The sequence below is a fragment of the Lampetra fluviatilis genome, chromosome 20 (assembly GCF_964198595.1).
Source record: "Lampetra fluviatilis chromosome 20, kcLamFluv1.1, whole genome shotgun sequence".
Classification (NCBI taxonomy): Eukaryota; Metazoa; Chordata; class Hyperoartia; order Petromyzontiformes; family Petromyzontidae; genus Lampetra; species Lampetra fluviatilis.
Genome location: NC_136294.1, coordinates 13,734,333 through 13,749,424, shown reverse-complemented (window position 1 = coordinate 13,749,424; position 15,092 = coordinate 13,734,333). Strand labels below are relative to the sequence as shown.

At 50.5% G+C, this 15,092-nt stretch overlaps 1 protein-coding gene across 1 annotated transcript; it reads right to left on the bottom strand.

The window, feature by feature from the left end:
- Nucleotides 1–631: 631 nt before the first annotated feature.
- Nucleotides 632–14,457, bottom strand: PDSS2 (decaprenyl diphosphate synthase subunit 2). The gene is made up of 8 exons (XM_078865661.1): nt 14,121–14,457; nt 11,776–11,925; nt 6,513–6,711; nt 5,934–6,008; nt 5,237–5,401; nt 3,642–3,770; nt 2,920–2,955; nt 632–2,684 (listed from the first exon to the last, which is right to left on the bottom strand). The coding sequence occupies exons 1-8, from the start codon at nt 14,423–14,425 to the stop codon at nt 2,529–2,531; spliced, it is 1,215 nt and encodes a 404-aa protein (XP_078721787.1). The 5' UTR covers nt 14,426–14,457; the 3' UTR covers nt 632–2,528.
- Nucleotides 14,458–15,092: the final 635 nt, after the last annotated feature.

The window sequence follows — 15,092 nt, the reverse complement described above, 5'->3', positions numbered from 1 at the left end:
GACGTTTCGATTGCAACACAAGCAATCATCAGGTATAAAATAAATAGCAACAAAAATCTAACCAGAAAACTCTAGACAGACATATAAGCAGACAGATATCACAAAGATACACAGAGAGAGAACACGTATCGGCACAAAGAGAGGAGATCGTCTCTGTGACGGGGCCTTAAATAGAGAGAGGGGGGCGGGGGCGGAGAGAGGAGGGGGCAAAGAAAAAATTAGCATGTCAATGAGTACGACGACGTGTGGTACGGGGTACGCAAGCTTGAAAATTAGGTGAACGGGAGAGACACACTAAAATTAAATAACCTAGCAAAATATCGAAATGTAATGCAACACAGGGAGTCGGTCAACACACAATTAACGCATAGCCTGGTTGATTACGTATTTCAAAGATTGCTAAGTTAGAATTTAAGTGTGAAAATTCCAAAGAGAGGACACAGGCAGAGAGAGAAAACAAAAAACCCAGAGAGAGAGAAAAAAGATAAGCTTAAAACTTCCCCGTAGAAGTGGTTCAATCTTAATTTGGAGCTTTCGTGACTGCAGGGATTACTCTTTACCGAAAAAAAACCTTTATTATGAATATTGGTCGTGAAAGCCGACGTGTTAAACTGAACTCGGGTCACTGGGTTCATAACACGGCTTGCTAACTGCCGCACGCACAACGTTGAAGAGAGACTCCTCTACGTGGTCACATGACTCAAACTCGTCCACCGATTGGTAGTTTTATTGCGATTATGCCCCAACTGCAAAAATTGAGAACTGGGCTCAAACGCGTAAAGAGAGACGGCACGGTGCCAACTTAGCAACGTAACCACGTATGTGTCGGTGGGGATGCCATGGACAGCGCAAAACACCATCGCATACCATCAATCGTGCTCAAATTGCATCATTGTACCCAGGCCTTAATAATAATGATGACATTTCTAACACGCCAGATTGTGTACAAGTCAAGAACTCAGAGGCGCGGAGCCAAGCTTAGGGCTGCCTAATGTTGCGGATATGCATAGGGATATAGAGTTCCACACTGAGGGGGCGACAGCAAAGAACCGACTTGAGGCTGGAACAATAGTGTCGTGTATAGTAGTTATGTATAGTGTCATGTATTGCAATATGAGGCTGTAACAAACAGTTTGAGACCTTTAGTGTCCGAAGCAGATTTTAAGTGATGCTGCGTAGGGTTCTACCATGAGCTTAAGAACATAGAAAATACAATTAGCTGTGTACTTTTACAAGTGTTTGATTTCAAAAAGTCTCTGTCCGAGCACATAAAATAACCATCTCACCACATTGAGTCCAGGCAGACCACGAAAAAACACGGGGGGGGGGGTACATTCCTGGAATATTCCGTGTTGGGCAAAACCATCTTTAACAAATATATAATAGACCTTATGGTGAAAAATAGAGTAGCGTTCCTGGGTATGAAATCACCTTCCCCCGTTCCGTTGTTGAATTAATTCTACAAGATTTCCAACCTTGGTATTGTACTAAGGGATGGTGATTTGCTCTTTATTTCTGCAGTGCGTACACTTTATTTTTCAATTTAACCTCGACACAAAACCCCCAGCTCGATTCCTTTTCACGCACAGCGAGCGGCACTTAACGCCCAATGCTCGCCACTGACACCGATACTTGAACGTTAACGATTCGCCATCTAGGCCTGCACCTGACAGTCCTCAACGACCAGGCGGCTGGATCATGCGACAATGTCAACATTTTAAACTAAACCATTTTTTTTATTTTACCAGGTAAAGCCCACTGAGCTGTGTAGCTCTTTTCAGAAGCAACCTGGCCACAAATGATAGCTCAACGAAGTGGCTTATCACGTGGAAATTTATAGCAGCAAAATACTCTTAAACGCACGTTTATAAACGTGGAGGGAAAAACTGGAGGACCTGGAGAAAAATCCATGTGACCACAGGGAAAACATGTCAACTCCGAATATACAGGCGTCGGTCGGGATCGCGATTGAACCAACGATCTGGAAACCAGGCGAGGCAGTTAACATCTCGCCACCGCGGCACCCTATTTGTGTTGTGCCATTGTGAATGTTGAGTGCGTTATATTATCACACAAACACATGGCAAATACTGTAAATCGTTCTCAGTCGATTAATTCACACCGTAGCAGCATAACCCCCCCCCCCCCCCGTGTTCCAGACATGTGCAAGGTTTTCCCGTATTTGTGTATGTTATATGTTTCATTTACAGCCATAGGGCCTTGTCAAATGTTATATTGTGCTTGGGAGTCCAGCCACGTGGCTCGGCGCACAAGCGAGCGGGGGTTGAGAATTCAAATCCCGGTTGGGGATGATTCAGCCCATCGTAAAAACATGTACCACTTTGTAGGGAATTCAACAGGGGTTGTCCCGTGGAGAGACTCACCCCCCACCATAGTAACTGGGAATTTCACCACCGGCTCGGGATCGTAAACGGGAGACGAGCACCGCCTCTGCTCATTCGAGCCGGACATCGCCGTAGTTAGACGCGTGGGGTGGGGTCGGCCGTGACGTCGAGGGCGGCGTCATCTCACAGCACAGAGGCGGCGTGCGCCATCGTGGTGAGGGCGTCGCGCGCCGGAGACGGAGGCAGCGCCGCCAGCGCCGCCAGAGCCCGCTCTCCGTGCAGGTGGCAGAGCTGGGACGTGGCGAGCACAGACTGGCGCACATCCGGGGAGGAGGCCAGCTGCATGCAACACAACGCGAGCGTCGCGCACGGCACGTGTCGTGCACGCAGTATCGGAGCATCACGTACAGCACACACGTACAGCATACACAAACGGCACACGCCAAATGCGTCATGCACGTGGCACAGTTGCTGGTCGCTTGACATTTTGGGCGTCTGCGCCTTGTCCTCATCAACTGTGTTTAAATATCAATGCGTGTGTGTAGCTATATATTGCACGCGAAGCGATTCCCACCTTTCCAAAGTCAATGCGTCCCGAGGCATCTGTGGCCTGGAAGAGAATGGCAGAAGTCCCATGAGTGGGCGATGGCGTGCATTCCCCACGCGCGTTGCCACAAGCCCCCCATGATGAACGTTGCACATCTCAACATTGCCAGAGGCATCTTTAGCTGGGCAAGATCCGACCAAGGTAAACACCTCTCTCCCTCAAAAGTATACCGGGACAATATCAGATATGACAGACGCAGACGGACGACAGAGCAATCTAAAATCAAAACAATCCATAAAATGACAAGCGTGGCTTTACTGATTAGACACTGAATGTTGAAACCGGTCCAGAGTTTGCAAGTAATGAGCCAACGCCACTGAAATGACACACTTCCAGAAGGCCGTGAGGTTGACGGGATATACATATGTATGTTGAACTTCTTTTGCACCATACATAGCCAACCGTGCTAATTGGAGATGTGAGGGAAGGACAACAAACTTAACATAGAAAGCAGTTCTAAAAGTAAACCTACTTTGATACTTTTTGTGAAGGAACGGATGAGTGGGGGACGCATATTGCCCGCTTGTTCACAATGTTACGAATATTCTACACTGCGACACTAATATTTTTTTTTGCATTTTACAGCAGAAACACCACTCGCTGTGCTGTGCGGCTAGCTCCTTATATGTTGCAATTCATATTTTGTTATCACTCGCACGTGTGCCGGCGTTCTACGCATGCTTGCATACCTTCTTGACGGCGCTCTGCCAGGCTCTTGTTCCCACTCGCTCTTGGTGCAGGATCGCCGGCGCGGAGTGAAAGCTGAAGTGCACCGCATCATTGTCCACCCCAATAAACGGCTGCATGTCCAGATTCAGCTGCGTAAACAAACGGACACAGGTTCCCTGTGCAGCCTACACAGACTGTCGGGGAAAGTGCTGTTACCATGTAGCACCTATGAAAGCCAACATGGCACCAGGCACTCATTTAACACTGGGTCGACCCAGGGGATGCCCATGAACAATTCAGATAATCGTCACTGGTATTGGCGGTGTGTGGGAAATTAACTCGGGTCGCCGTGTTCATAGCGTAGCGCACTAACCGCTACACTACTGCTTCCAATGCACACGCATGCAAAAAAGACAAATATCCGCCATATAACCTGAACAGACTGTTGGGGCAAGTGCTGTTGGCAAGTACGGGAAGGAGGTGGGTGATAAGCACCACGCTCGACCACCTTTATCTCGCGAGTGGTGATGTTTACTAGGTACTTATTTGAGGCTGAGTTAACCTAGGGGAGGCCCAGGACCGGTTCAGATAATTGTTACTGGCGTTGGCCGTAAGCGGAAATCTAACTCGGGCCACTTGGTTTGTAGTGCAACGTGCTAACTGCTGCAGTCCACATACACACGCACATCAGAATATTTATACTGGAGAAATCCGATGAGCTATACACACGCGCACAAACACATGTGCACACACATGTAAATTAGGGTTACTAAGCGGTAAAGCGGGAACCATTTCCAGCGGAATGTCGGTACCGATTGTCGCGCGCGATGTTCATGGCAAGAGACATCGTTCATTGCCTCCAGCAAACCCAGGGGGCAACGGTTCACCGTTGCTTTTCAAGCCAGTTACCGGAGACGGGAAAACACGATGTTCCCAGCCACACGACTGCTAACTCACCGTGCGAGACAGTGACAAGGTGATCCATTTATAGATACTCTACCAACATAAAACTATATTTGATTTCACAGCCTTTACGTGCAGCCTCCTACCAATCTCAACACACGTGCTACATCTCTAACCCTCTCCTGTGTAAGCTACTGAGCCGTCACGTTCACAATATTTACTCGGCTGTTGAGAAGAGAGGGTTCGTAAAAAAAATCAGTGGGGTATCTATGAATATATCACCTTGTGTATTTCATTGACACACCCCCTGTGCGGCCATGTGTACTGTTAGGAGTTTAGTTCATCCCACAGAGTGCTTCAGAATCACGTCTCACGCGATGAATGGCACTTGGTTACACGGTTTGTACGTGCATGCCGCGTGCTTGTTATGAGAGTATACGAAGGGTACGTGACCATTTCCGTATGTACAAGGTGTGCTGCGCGACCATAACGAGTGAACCCAAAAGCCAAGCGGTCTCCAAATCTGGATGCTCAAGCGAGAGTGGCCCATACTCATCCCTGGTGGTGGTGGTGGCGATGTGGGATTTCCATCTCTCCATAATCACGACCGCTGCTGACTTCCCACAAAATGATACAAACTAATTTTATCGCCCACAAGGGATGACAGGTAGGCGGCCGTGTGAGATGCGTGACGCGTCTGCGCTGCTCGCACCTGGTGTGCCGCCGCCATGTCCCTGCCGTAGCTGAACGCGGACCGCTGCAGCTCAGCGCTCTGATTGGCCAGCACGAGCGTCGCTTGGCAGCTCTTGGCAAGCAAGGCACCATGAGAGAGGAAGGTCCGGTCCAGATAATCACAGACACTGGCATTCTCTGGAACCTGAAACACACGTTTAACATTATTATACGCGCGCTCTCGTTTCCTCCCACATGTAACACACATTCAATGTCTGATACCACCTTCATATATAGAGGACCGCAGAGCTTGGGGCGGGGGGTGGAATTTATCCATGGCCGATCGCCTGGCTGCCTTAATCCCCCTTTGGTTCCTCCTCGCACCTCCCTCTCCGAGAGCGAATGAACTCTGCTGCGGTGGCGAGTTACAAATAATTATTATTACACTTTACAAAGGAAAGCCTAACTCTCAGGAGGGTCCTTCCAAGTTTTCGCAGTTCGAGGTGATGCTGCTGTGTGTAATCCGAATTGAGCGATTTGCAGGTAATTTTTCAGCACTAAGATGGTACATTGCAACATCCCACAGTACCCAGATAAGCCCATGCACAACAGGGGGAGGGGGCATAGAAACTCCACGCAGAAAGGCGCATGAGTTGGGAATTAAACCCGGGCCCTTGTTGCTGTGAGGCGTGAGTGTGAGCACGGGGCCACACTGCCGCCCTGTGTGTCCCACTCACCTCCTCGCTTCCACTTCCTTCATAGAACAACCCCTGCACGAGGTCTCCAATCGCGCTGGACATTAACTCCACAACCTGCACACGTCACAGCATCGTCTTCACCATCCTAACTGCAGACCTTGTCTCGTCATGGCGCACATCTTTTAAAGCAACAAAATAAATAACCACGATAACATGCCTCTGCCACACAGCCTTCTGGGAGTGCATAATTTCAGCAGCATTAGTACAACGCCAGAAAAACTTGGGACCTGTTTTGAAATTCAGTGTCTCATCAACAACTTACACTTGATTCTAGATTTGAGCTTTCGTGACTGCAAGGATTCATGCTATTAGGTTTTTTTCGGTAAAGTCACGTAGGTAGAAATAAAAATAAAATAATAATAAATGAAAATAAATTAAATCACGACGTTTCGGAGGCAACACAAGCTTCCTTCATCAGGTGTAAAAAGGCACAGCAAAATAACTAGATGTTAATAGACAACTAGGACCCTCCGCTAGATACGAGTCTTAGTTCGACACAAAACGAAACTTGAAAGTGATGCGACACCCAGAGCAACAGGGCGAGCGCCACGCGCTCACGTGCGTGTTGTTGAGGCGCGCCAGCCCCGTGGACGCGTTCGCAAGCAGGAGGTCGCCGCTAAGCACCGCCATCTTGTTCCCAAAATCCATGTCGTCGCGGCAGTCGTCGCTGAGTACCATGGCGGCGACATCCACGATGCCGCGGTGCACGGCAAACGCCGTGTGGATGAGCTCGGCAATCTCCGCCAAGCTGCGCTGGCTGTGCATGGAAAACACTAAGCGTTTAGAACAACGACGACGTGGAATGTGTTGAACTTCTTTCGCACTGTACATAAGTTCAACATAGATACATACACAGAGACCCATAGTTGTCCTTCCCCGTACACACGATTATCACGGTTGGCTACGTACGGTGCAAAAGAAGTTCAACAGACACACGCATACGTACGGTGCACACATAGATATGTACGGTACGAAAAAAACTATGGGTCTCTATTTGAGTCTTGTGTGTGCACGTATGTTGAACTTCTTTCGCACCGTACGTAACCAACTGCTAATCGAAGGTATGAGGGAAGGACAACAAACTAAATACAAAAAAGCAGTTCTAAAGAAATTCGTTTTCAATCTAGCTTCAACAGTGCACAGCTCCAATAAGGTATTCCCTTCACCAGCAATGAGTCCAAAGCAAGCCTGACTACTGAAGAGACAACGAATGTCGAAACCGGTTGAGAGTTTTGCTTGTGTTGAACCAGTGCTCCTGAATTTGTGCGCTCCCCAAAGGCTGTGTAGCTGATGCGATGTGTAAAAAATATATTTTATTCATATGAAGTGACAGATATGGGAGGGTGGTGCACTATTTATTTATTTCAAGGAAGTTACACACAAATATTACAAGTCAAATCATACAACAAGATGTTTTTGCATCGTGGCAGTCAATAATAAAATATAATTTGCATTTGATAAGCATGGGATGTTATGTACTGTGCATATGAACCACAGCAGCCTCTTCAATTAACGATTCAATTAGTTGGCATGGTTATTCTTCTTTAGCGATCAAGTCACAGCTCAATCTCAATGTTTATGATGAACGAACCAGACAGGCAATTCTCCCTCGTGATGTCAAAAAATCTTAAACGGTTCCTTGAAAGGATGTACACATTAGAGGCTGACCGAAACTAAATTTCTGGTTTCGGCCAAAACTGAAGCCGAAACTGAAAGCTTAACTTCACTTTCGGCCAAAACCAAAGCTGAAACCGAAAGTTTAACTTCACTTTCGGCCTAAACCAAAGCTGAAACCGAAAGTTTAACTTCACTTTAAAGCTTTTGTGACTGCAGGGATTCATCTTTTTGGTTCTTTCAGTAAAGTCACGTAGAAGGGAAATAATAAAATAATAAAAATGTAACATAATAAAATATAATTCTCACGACGTTTCGGCCACAACGCAAGCAGCCGTCCTCATGTGAAGAACAGGTCTGTCGGAAAGACAGCGTCTGAAACGTCGTGAGAATTGTATTTTATTATGTTTTATTTTTCTTATTTTATTATTTCCCTCCTACGTGACTTTACCGAAAGAACCAAGAAGATTTAACTTCACTTTCGACCGAGACCGAAACAGAAAGGTATATAACCGAAGTTACCGAACACAAGTTTGATTAAATATGTCATGATGCAATGCTACTTTAATTTAAAATAAATCTAGAACTAATTATTCAGAGCCTGCAGTAAGAGTAGCTAAATATAAAATCTTTAGGTGTTACTTACCTAGATAATTATATCCAAACAAACGAATGTTGTAGTTAAGAAACAACAGTTTTTCCGCATTCTCGCCCAACAGGTTGCTGCGCCTTGCTTGCACCAGAATCAACTTTAGTGAAGTAATCCCACACCGCGTGTTTCGACATTCTTGACGGTGATTAACTGCTCCGTTTATTAACTTTAATTTTCTACTTCACTCAGATTCGTAATGTCGTTATAACTAATTCGCTACAGAACTATTAACTTACTGAATATCAATATTGTCAGACTTCGAATCTCGGTATAAACACGCGTGTAGACTGAAGCGAACGCAATACACATAAGCCAAGGCGGGCAGGCGGCTGGGAACAGACAACAGAGGCACTTTGTTGTCGTCCCGCCAAAGAGACTCCACCTACGGATGGAAATGCAGGCTGCCGTCTGTTGACCGGTTTAGCAGACCGTGGTTGCGGCTGTAACCTCGCTCCCAAGCTGCTGCTGCTGACGTGTGTGTTTGCAGCCTATCGCATAGGATTGCCTAGCGCCGACTGACCGGCCGATAGGCAGAGTGATAGACGTAGCACTAGCATTATATTCTAAAAATAGATCTTCGGTTAACGACCGAAAGTCAATATCAGTTTCGGCCGAAACCGAAAGTAAACCGAAAGTTAAAAATTGATTTTCGGCCGAAACCAAAAGTATGCCTGAAGAGGCCATTTGCCAACTTTCGGCGCCGAAACCGAATTTCAATTACCAATTGGGAAAATGTCAAAACTGGGTGGTTTTTAACTTTTGCCGACAAAACTGGATCCCAAATGTCAAAACTGGGTGGTCTTGGAAAACGACAGGCAAAACAGGGTGGTGCTTTTTGATATGACAAAACTGGGTGATGTTCAATGTGGACAAATGTCAAAACTGGGTGAAGAAGGTGTACGATTTAATGTATCATTTTGTACACGTTTAGGTCCTTGCGTTATTCATCCATATGTCGCCACAGATTTAGAGCGTTCCAAATGATGTTTCTCGTGGCTCATGTTCCATACCTTGCACCACAAACTTCCCGTTTGCATACTGGCACAGTGTGCCAGCTCGCTACTACAGTAACACTTACTTGCCATATGTATACTGGCACAGTGTGCCAGCTTGCAACTACAGTAACACTTTCAGCTCGCGAACATACACGAACTTGCCATTTGTATACTGGTACAGTGTGCCAGCTTGCATGCTACACCTACTACAGTAGAACAACGGTAGATAGTGTTTGCGTCGAGAAGTATGGTGCTGCACACTTAGAACAAAACATGTTTGTTACATATATATAACTACTTCGACGGGCAAGAGCGCTTGTTGTGGCCCTTGGCGCGACAGAAGGAGCACCGCGTGAGGCCCAATGGGCCACCTTCGCCACGGTTGCGAATCCGACGCTTCTTCGGGCGGCCAGCCTTCTTCTGGCGAGGAGGTGGCATCATGGTGTTGTCACGTTGCAGCTCCTCGGCAATGGGCAGCTCGATACCGGCAACCGAGGTCCATGTCGTGTTGATGGCAGAGACTTGGTAACACACCGCACATGTGTCGTAGAGCTCGGGCATCCGCCCAAACGCCATGAGGGCACGAATGTAGTGCCGACACGGCAAGCCCATCTGCTTCATGTACCCGCACGTGCACGACCGAGAGCTGAGATCGACTCGGCGCTTGGCAGAGGCGTAGGCGTCTGGATCCTTGACGTATGCACGCGTCGAGGTACTCTCGTAGACTTTGTACCTCGGGGCCAACGCCTGCTGAGCGTCGATGAGTCCTTGAGCGTACGGCGTAATGACACGCCCTTGAGCGGCACACTTCTCGGCGTCGCTGCGGTGTGCAAAGGCCGTCGTCATCATGTCTTCCATGTGGTGCATGAGGAAGTGGAAGGGGTCCATCTCGCGAGCCGGCAGGGCCTCGCTGTTCGTGGACTCCACAAAGTTCGTCGTGCGCCAGCCGTACAATGGCGTCGTGTGCAGGTGCGGGTAGAGCGCCCACGTGTGGGGGTCGATCTTGTTGTAGTACGTGGCCGCCGCAGGCAGAGCTACGCCCAAGCAGCCCAAGGAGCTGCGGAACGCGGCCTCGGAGGCGCACCCTTGGGCATCGTAGATGATGCCTTGGAGGTCGGGCGTGAACGCGGAGCCGATGTTGTCCACGCCGTTGCAGATCAAATGCCGCGTGCAGTGGATGAGCATGAGGTCCTTCCAGTCGGAGGCTAGGATGCCCGTGCCACGATCGCAGAAGACCGGCGTGCCGTCGAGCTCGATGTCGTTGGTCATGCAGCAGTTGAGAAACCAGTCGTAGGCCGCTGCCGTCTCGGACGGCACCAGCGCCACGGCGAGAAGGACGTTGCGGTTGTTGCCGTCGCGCCCAACGAGGACGAGCATGGTTCCATTGTAGGCGCGCGCCTTCATGTGCGACCCGTCGATGCCGACGACGCGTTGAAGACTTGGCTGCAACGAGCGTGCGATCGGGTTGCAGATGAACGCACCCCAGAAGATGCCCGCGTCTTCTCGCACACTGCAGGTCGTCGCGTTGAGCTTGCCGAACGTCTCCACCAGCGAGTTGATGAACTCGAAGCCTGCATGGGCCGCACTCTCGTTCGCCGCGATGCACGTGTCCTTGGCGCGGTACATCATCCGGGTCGGGACAATGACGCGAGCAACGTCGGCGACCTGGGCAATGACAGTCGGTGCGGAGGTACGGGGGTTGGCGCGAAAGGCCGAACGGGCTGTCGTGTTCGCCTCCACTTGGCGCTGCGTGATCTTGGTAGTGCCCGTGCAGCCGTGGTGATCCGTGCACAGCGCCGAGACGCGGAAGCCGCGTCGTTCCCCCGTGAGCTTCGTCAGCTTCACCTTGAAGGAACAAGGTGTTGAACTAGAGCAGACGATGGCAACGTGTCGTCCGCCGCTTCGCTTGAGGTCAAGGACCGCGCGCTTGCCTTGTTGCAAAGCAAAGTCTTGGATGCCGTGGATGGCCTCGCGGCGCGTGGTAAAAGTCTTCTTGGGGTGGAGGGTTGCCATTCGAATGTGAGCAAGGTGGCAGTGCGCCCGCCTGGTCGCAAGCCCGCCCCGAGCTCACTTCCGAGTCCGAGCCGTAGCTTGAAATGTTGGTCGTTGGGGTGCTGGCACACTGTGCCAGCGTACAAATATCAAGTGTGTGTAGTTATATGGTGCTGGCACACTGTGCCAGAATACTAATACCACGTGTTTAGATGAATGGGGTGCTGGCACAGTGTGCCAGTATACAAATACCAAGTGTTTGGATGAATGGGGTTCTGGCACACTGTGCTAGTATACAATTATCAAGTGTATTTGACAAATGTCAAAACTGGGTGCACCCTGAGTGTCCAAAACTCAAGTTTTTGGCCACCCAGGGTGCACCCAGTTTTGACATTTGGGATCCAGTTTTGTCGGCAAAAGTTAAAAACCACCCAGTTTTGACATTTTCCCATTACCAATTACTGTTCCCATGGCAATTCTGCCGACCAACAAATACATTCATACCGCAACAAATACATTCAACACGCATTGTGCACACACGTAGAGATGTTGCCTATCAAGGCGTTACCTTGGGTAGATGCCGTCTACCATCACCTCGGGATCGGAGGAGATCTTGCCGTCGGGCTGCTTGCTGGGTTTGGGTCCGGCCGCTTTGGACATGAGAAGCACGACAAGGCCTCGCATCTGAACCATCTGGCTGCTGTCACAAACCAAGCCCCTGTGGGTGCACACCACAGCAGACACACCAGTCACACAGCACCCCACACCAACACAGCACCCCACATTCACAGCACATACACACACCACCCCAGTCCCCACACCTCCGATTAGCACATACGGTGTGAAAAAGGTTCCACATACTTACCACGGCAGTCACAGCCCACAGCCACACATCACCCAACAGTCACACCCTACAGCACAGTCACACACCACACAGCAGTCACACACTACAGCACAACCACACAGCAGTCACACACTACAGCACAACCACACAGCAGTCACACACTACAGCACAACCACACAGCAGTCACACACTACAGCACAACCACACAGCAGTCACACACTACAGCACAACCACACAGCAGTCACACACTACAGCACAACCACACAGCAGTCACACACTACAGCACAACCACACAGCAGTCACACACTACAGCACAACCACACAGCAGTCACACACTACAGCACAACCACACAGCAGTCACACACTACAGCACAACCACACAGCAGTCACACACTACAGCACAACCACACAGCAGTCACACACTACAGCACAACCACACAGCAGTCACACACTACAGCACAACCACACAGCAGTCACACACTACAGCACAACCACACAGCAGTCACACACTACAGCACAACCACACAGCAGTCACACACTACAGCACAACCACACAGCAGTCACACACGACAGCACAACCACACAGCAGTCACACACTACAGCAGTCACACACTACAGCACAACCACACAGCTGTCATACTGTAAGACAATGAGACGCCGCACTCGCAGAAGCCATCTTCCCAAAACCAGAGGCTGCAAATCAGGGCCTCGAATGTGAGCACAGACACTTGAAACTTATGGCGGTACCTCGGGGTACCATAGTACCCCGGCTCTCGCACAATGTCCGTGATGCAGTCATGTTTAGTCTGTTGATGGTCGGCGATGCGGCAATCGACTCATCTCAACGAGCTGGACACGATGCACCACCGTGGTGCGTGCGAGCGTCCAGGGTTTCAGCGCAATCGTCCTCGCTCGTTTCGACATCGCGGAGTGGCACTGATTTCGGATTGGCACCCCAGTCGCGGAGTTAAGTACACCCCTGGAAAAAAGTGTCCCATTTAGTATTATTTGGTACCCCCCCCCCGGGGTACCGCCATAAGGATCACTTGTTGCGCCCGGCTCCACGGCTCGGCTCAGTGTGCAGCTCCTCAGACAGGGGCCAGTGGTGGTGGTGGTGGACACCCCACACATGGCGACGTGCCCTGAAGGCCGACGCGAGGGCTGGCTACCTCGGGGACACGGCGCATGGAGGAGGCCACAGCAAAACAAACATTTCATCTTCCAGTGCCTTCCTGCATCGCTGAGAATATCCACGATGTGTATGTGGACAGCTTTGACCGGCAGCCACCCAGCATCGCGACCCGAGCTGCTGCCGCTACCGTACCGTGACGATCACCCGTGACCCAGCAAAGGGTCAGGGACCCCAACAGCATCTGAGTGCAACGCCACCCAAACGTGTGTTGTTGTGTCCGTGTGTTGTGTCCGTGTGTTGCCTATGCTGCGCTATCCTCACGTGGCCATGTTGAGGAGAGGGTGTTGGTGTTACGAGTGTTACTTTGTGTGACGTTGGGGAGCGGTGCAGTGGTTCGCGCACACGGCGTCACACAAAGTCAGACCCCCCTCATATGACGTCACAAAGCTCTACCCCCTCCCCCAAATCATATTTCCATTTTGAAAATAAAACATGCTTCAAATCGTTTGAAACTATTGTCATAGTAGTGCGTATTTAATGTGGCGCTGCACTCTGATGTTGTAGGAGAAATGTTTTATGAAAAAGGTATATTTAACTATTAATTTAAAGTTGCGCATAAAGTTGCGCATTTTGATGTGACGTCGCATTTCTCACCCCCCCCCCCTCGTCACACATCTTCACAAATGTCTGACCCCCCCCCCCCAGGTGCGTGACGTCATTTATGGACGGCCCCCAACCCGGCGACACGAGTTCGATTCCTGCTCCCGGTCAATACCAGTGACCATTGTCTAAATGGGTCCTGGACCTCCGCTAGGTCGACTCGGCCTCAAGTAAGTCCCTTGTGCGGTGTGTAAACACCACCCACCCCCTCGTGTGCCGCGTCGGCCTTCACAGGTGCTACTCGCAGGGGGTCGTTGTGTGTTGGTGTGGTACCGACGTGGCCGTGTTGAGCAACGGGTGCCCCGCGCGCCGCAGCCTCCCCGCCCTCCCGGCCGCGTGGCTGGCGCCGTCCCCCAGCAGCGCGCGGAGCCCGAGCACCGACCCCGGGTAGCCGACCTCGCGCCGGGCCGCGTGCACCGCGCTCTGCCACGCGCCGGGGGGCCCCGCGGCGGGGGGCCCCGCGACGAAACCCCCCCCCGGGGGGGCTCCTCCCCCCGAGTGCGCTCGCGCCCCCAGGGCCTGCAGCGCGACGACCCCGAACCGCGGCCTCGCGAGCAGCGCCAGCGGCGGCGGCAGCGGCATGGTCCGAGTGAAGGCGGCTTCCGCGAAGGCGCCCGCAGCCAATCAGAGCGCGGCGCGAAGCGGGGCTTCGTCGCTGTGGTGGGCAGGGGTCGTGGGTATGGCGGGCGGGGCTGGTGGGTGTGATGGGCGGGGCTATTCCAAAAGGGCGTCACGAAATAATTGGCAGCAGCGGGGGTCAAAATTCAGAGGTCAGCAGCGCCGCGTGCGCTGTGTCAGGCTGTAGAATCCGGGATAGATTTATTTATACATGATGTAAACAAAAATACCCAGATATGGAGTAATTGGCCGTGGCTTTGGCCATATGATACCTGAGTGGGCTTTGTCTGGTAGGATGAGGATGGTTGAGTTTTGTTTGTATGTGTTTGGGTGATTTGTTTACCTTTCTTATGTATTGTTTGTTGTTGTAACGTTCTTAACCGCCCCGACTGGACATATGTGAAAAAGACCTTTGTAGATACATATTCTGATTCTGATAAGAAGTACCATACTGGAACGGGAATCGGATTTCTTACGATCCAAAGATCAAAAACTGCCATCCAAGTGTCTGTGTTGGAGCAGTCATCTGGGCGATTTGTTTTAAAATCGGTGAAGTTATTTCTGTCACGTGGTTTCTGGATCGATAAAGACGATTTGTGGATCCAAAAATTCCATATTCGGCCGCCCATTG

Excerpts from the sequence above, each read along its gene's own strand:
- PDSS2 (XM_078865661.1), bottom strand. The coding sequence starts at position 14,425 with ATGCCGCTGCCGCCGCCGCTGGCGCTGCTCGCGAGGCCGCGGTTCGGG. Across the intron at positions 6,712-11,775 it reads GTAGACGGCATCTACCCAAG|CCAGCGCAGCTTGGCGGAGA; the intron begins GTAACGCCTTGA and ends TTCCATGCACAG. Across the intron at positions 6,009-6,512 it reads CGCGCCTCAACAACACGCAC|GTTGTGGAGTTAATGTCCAG; the intron begins GTGAGCGCGTGG and ends TGACGTGTGCAG.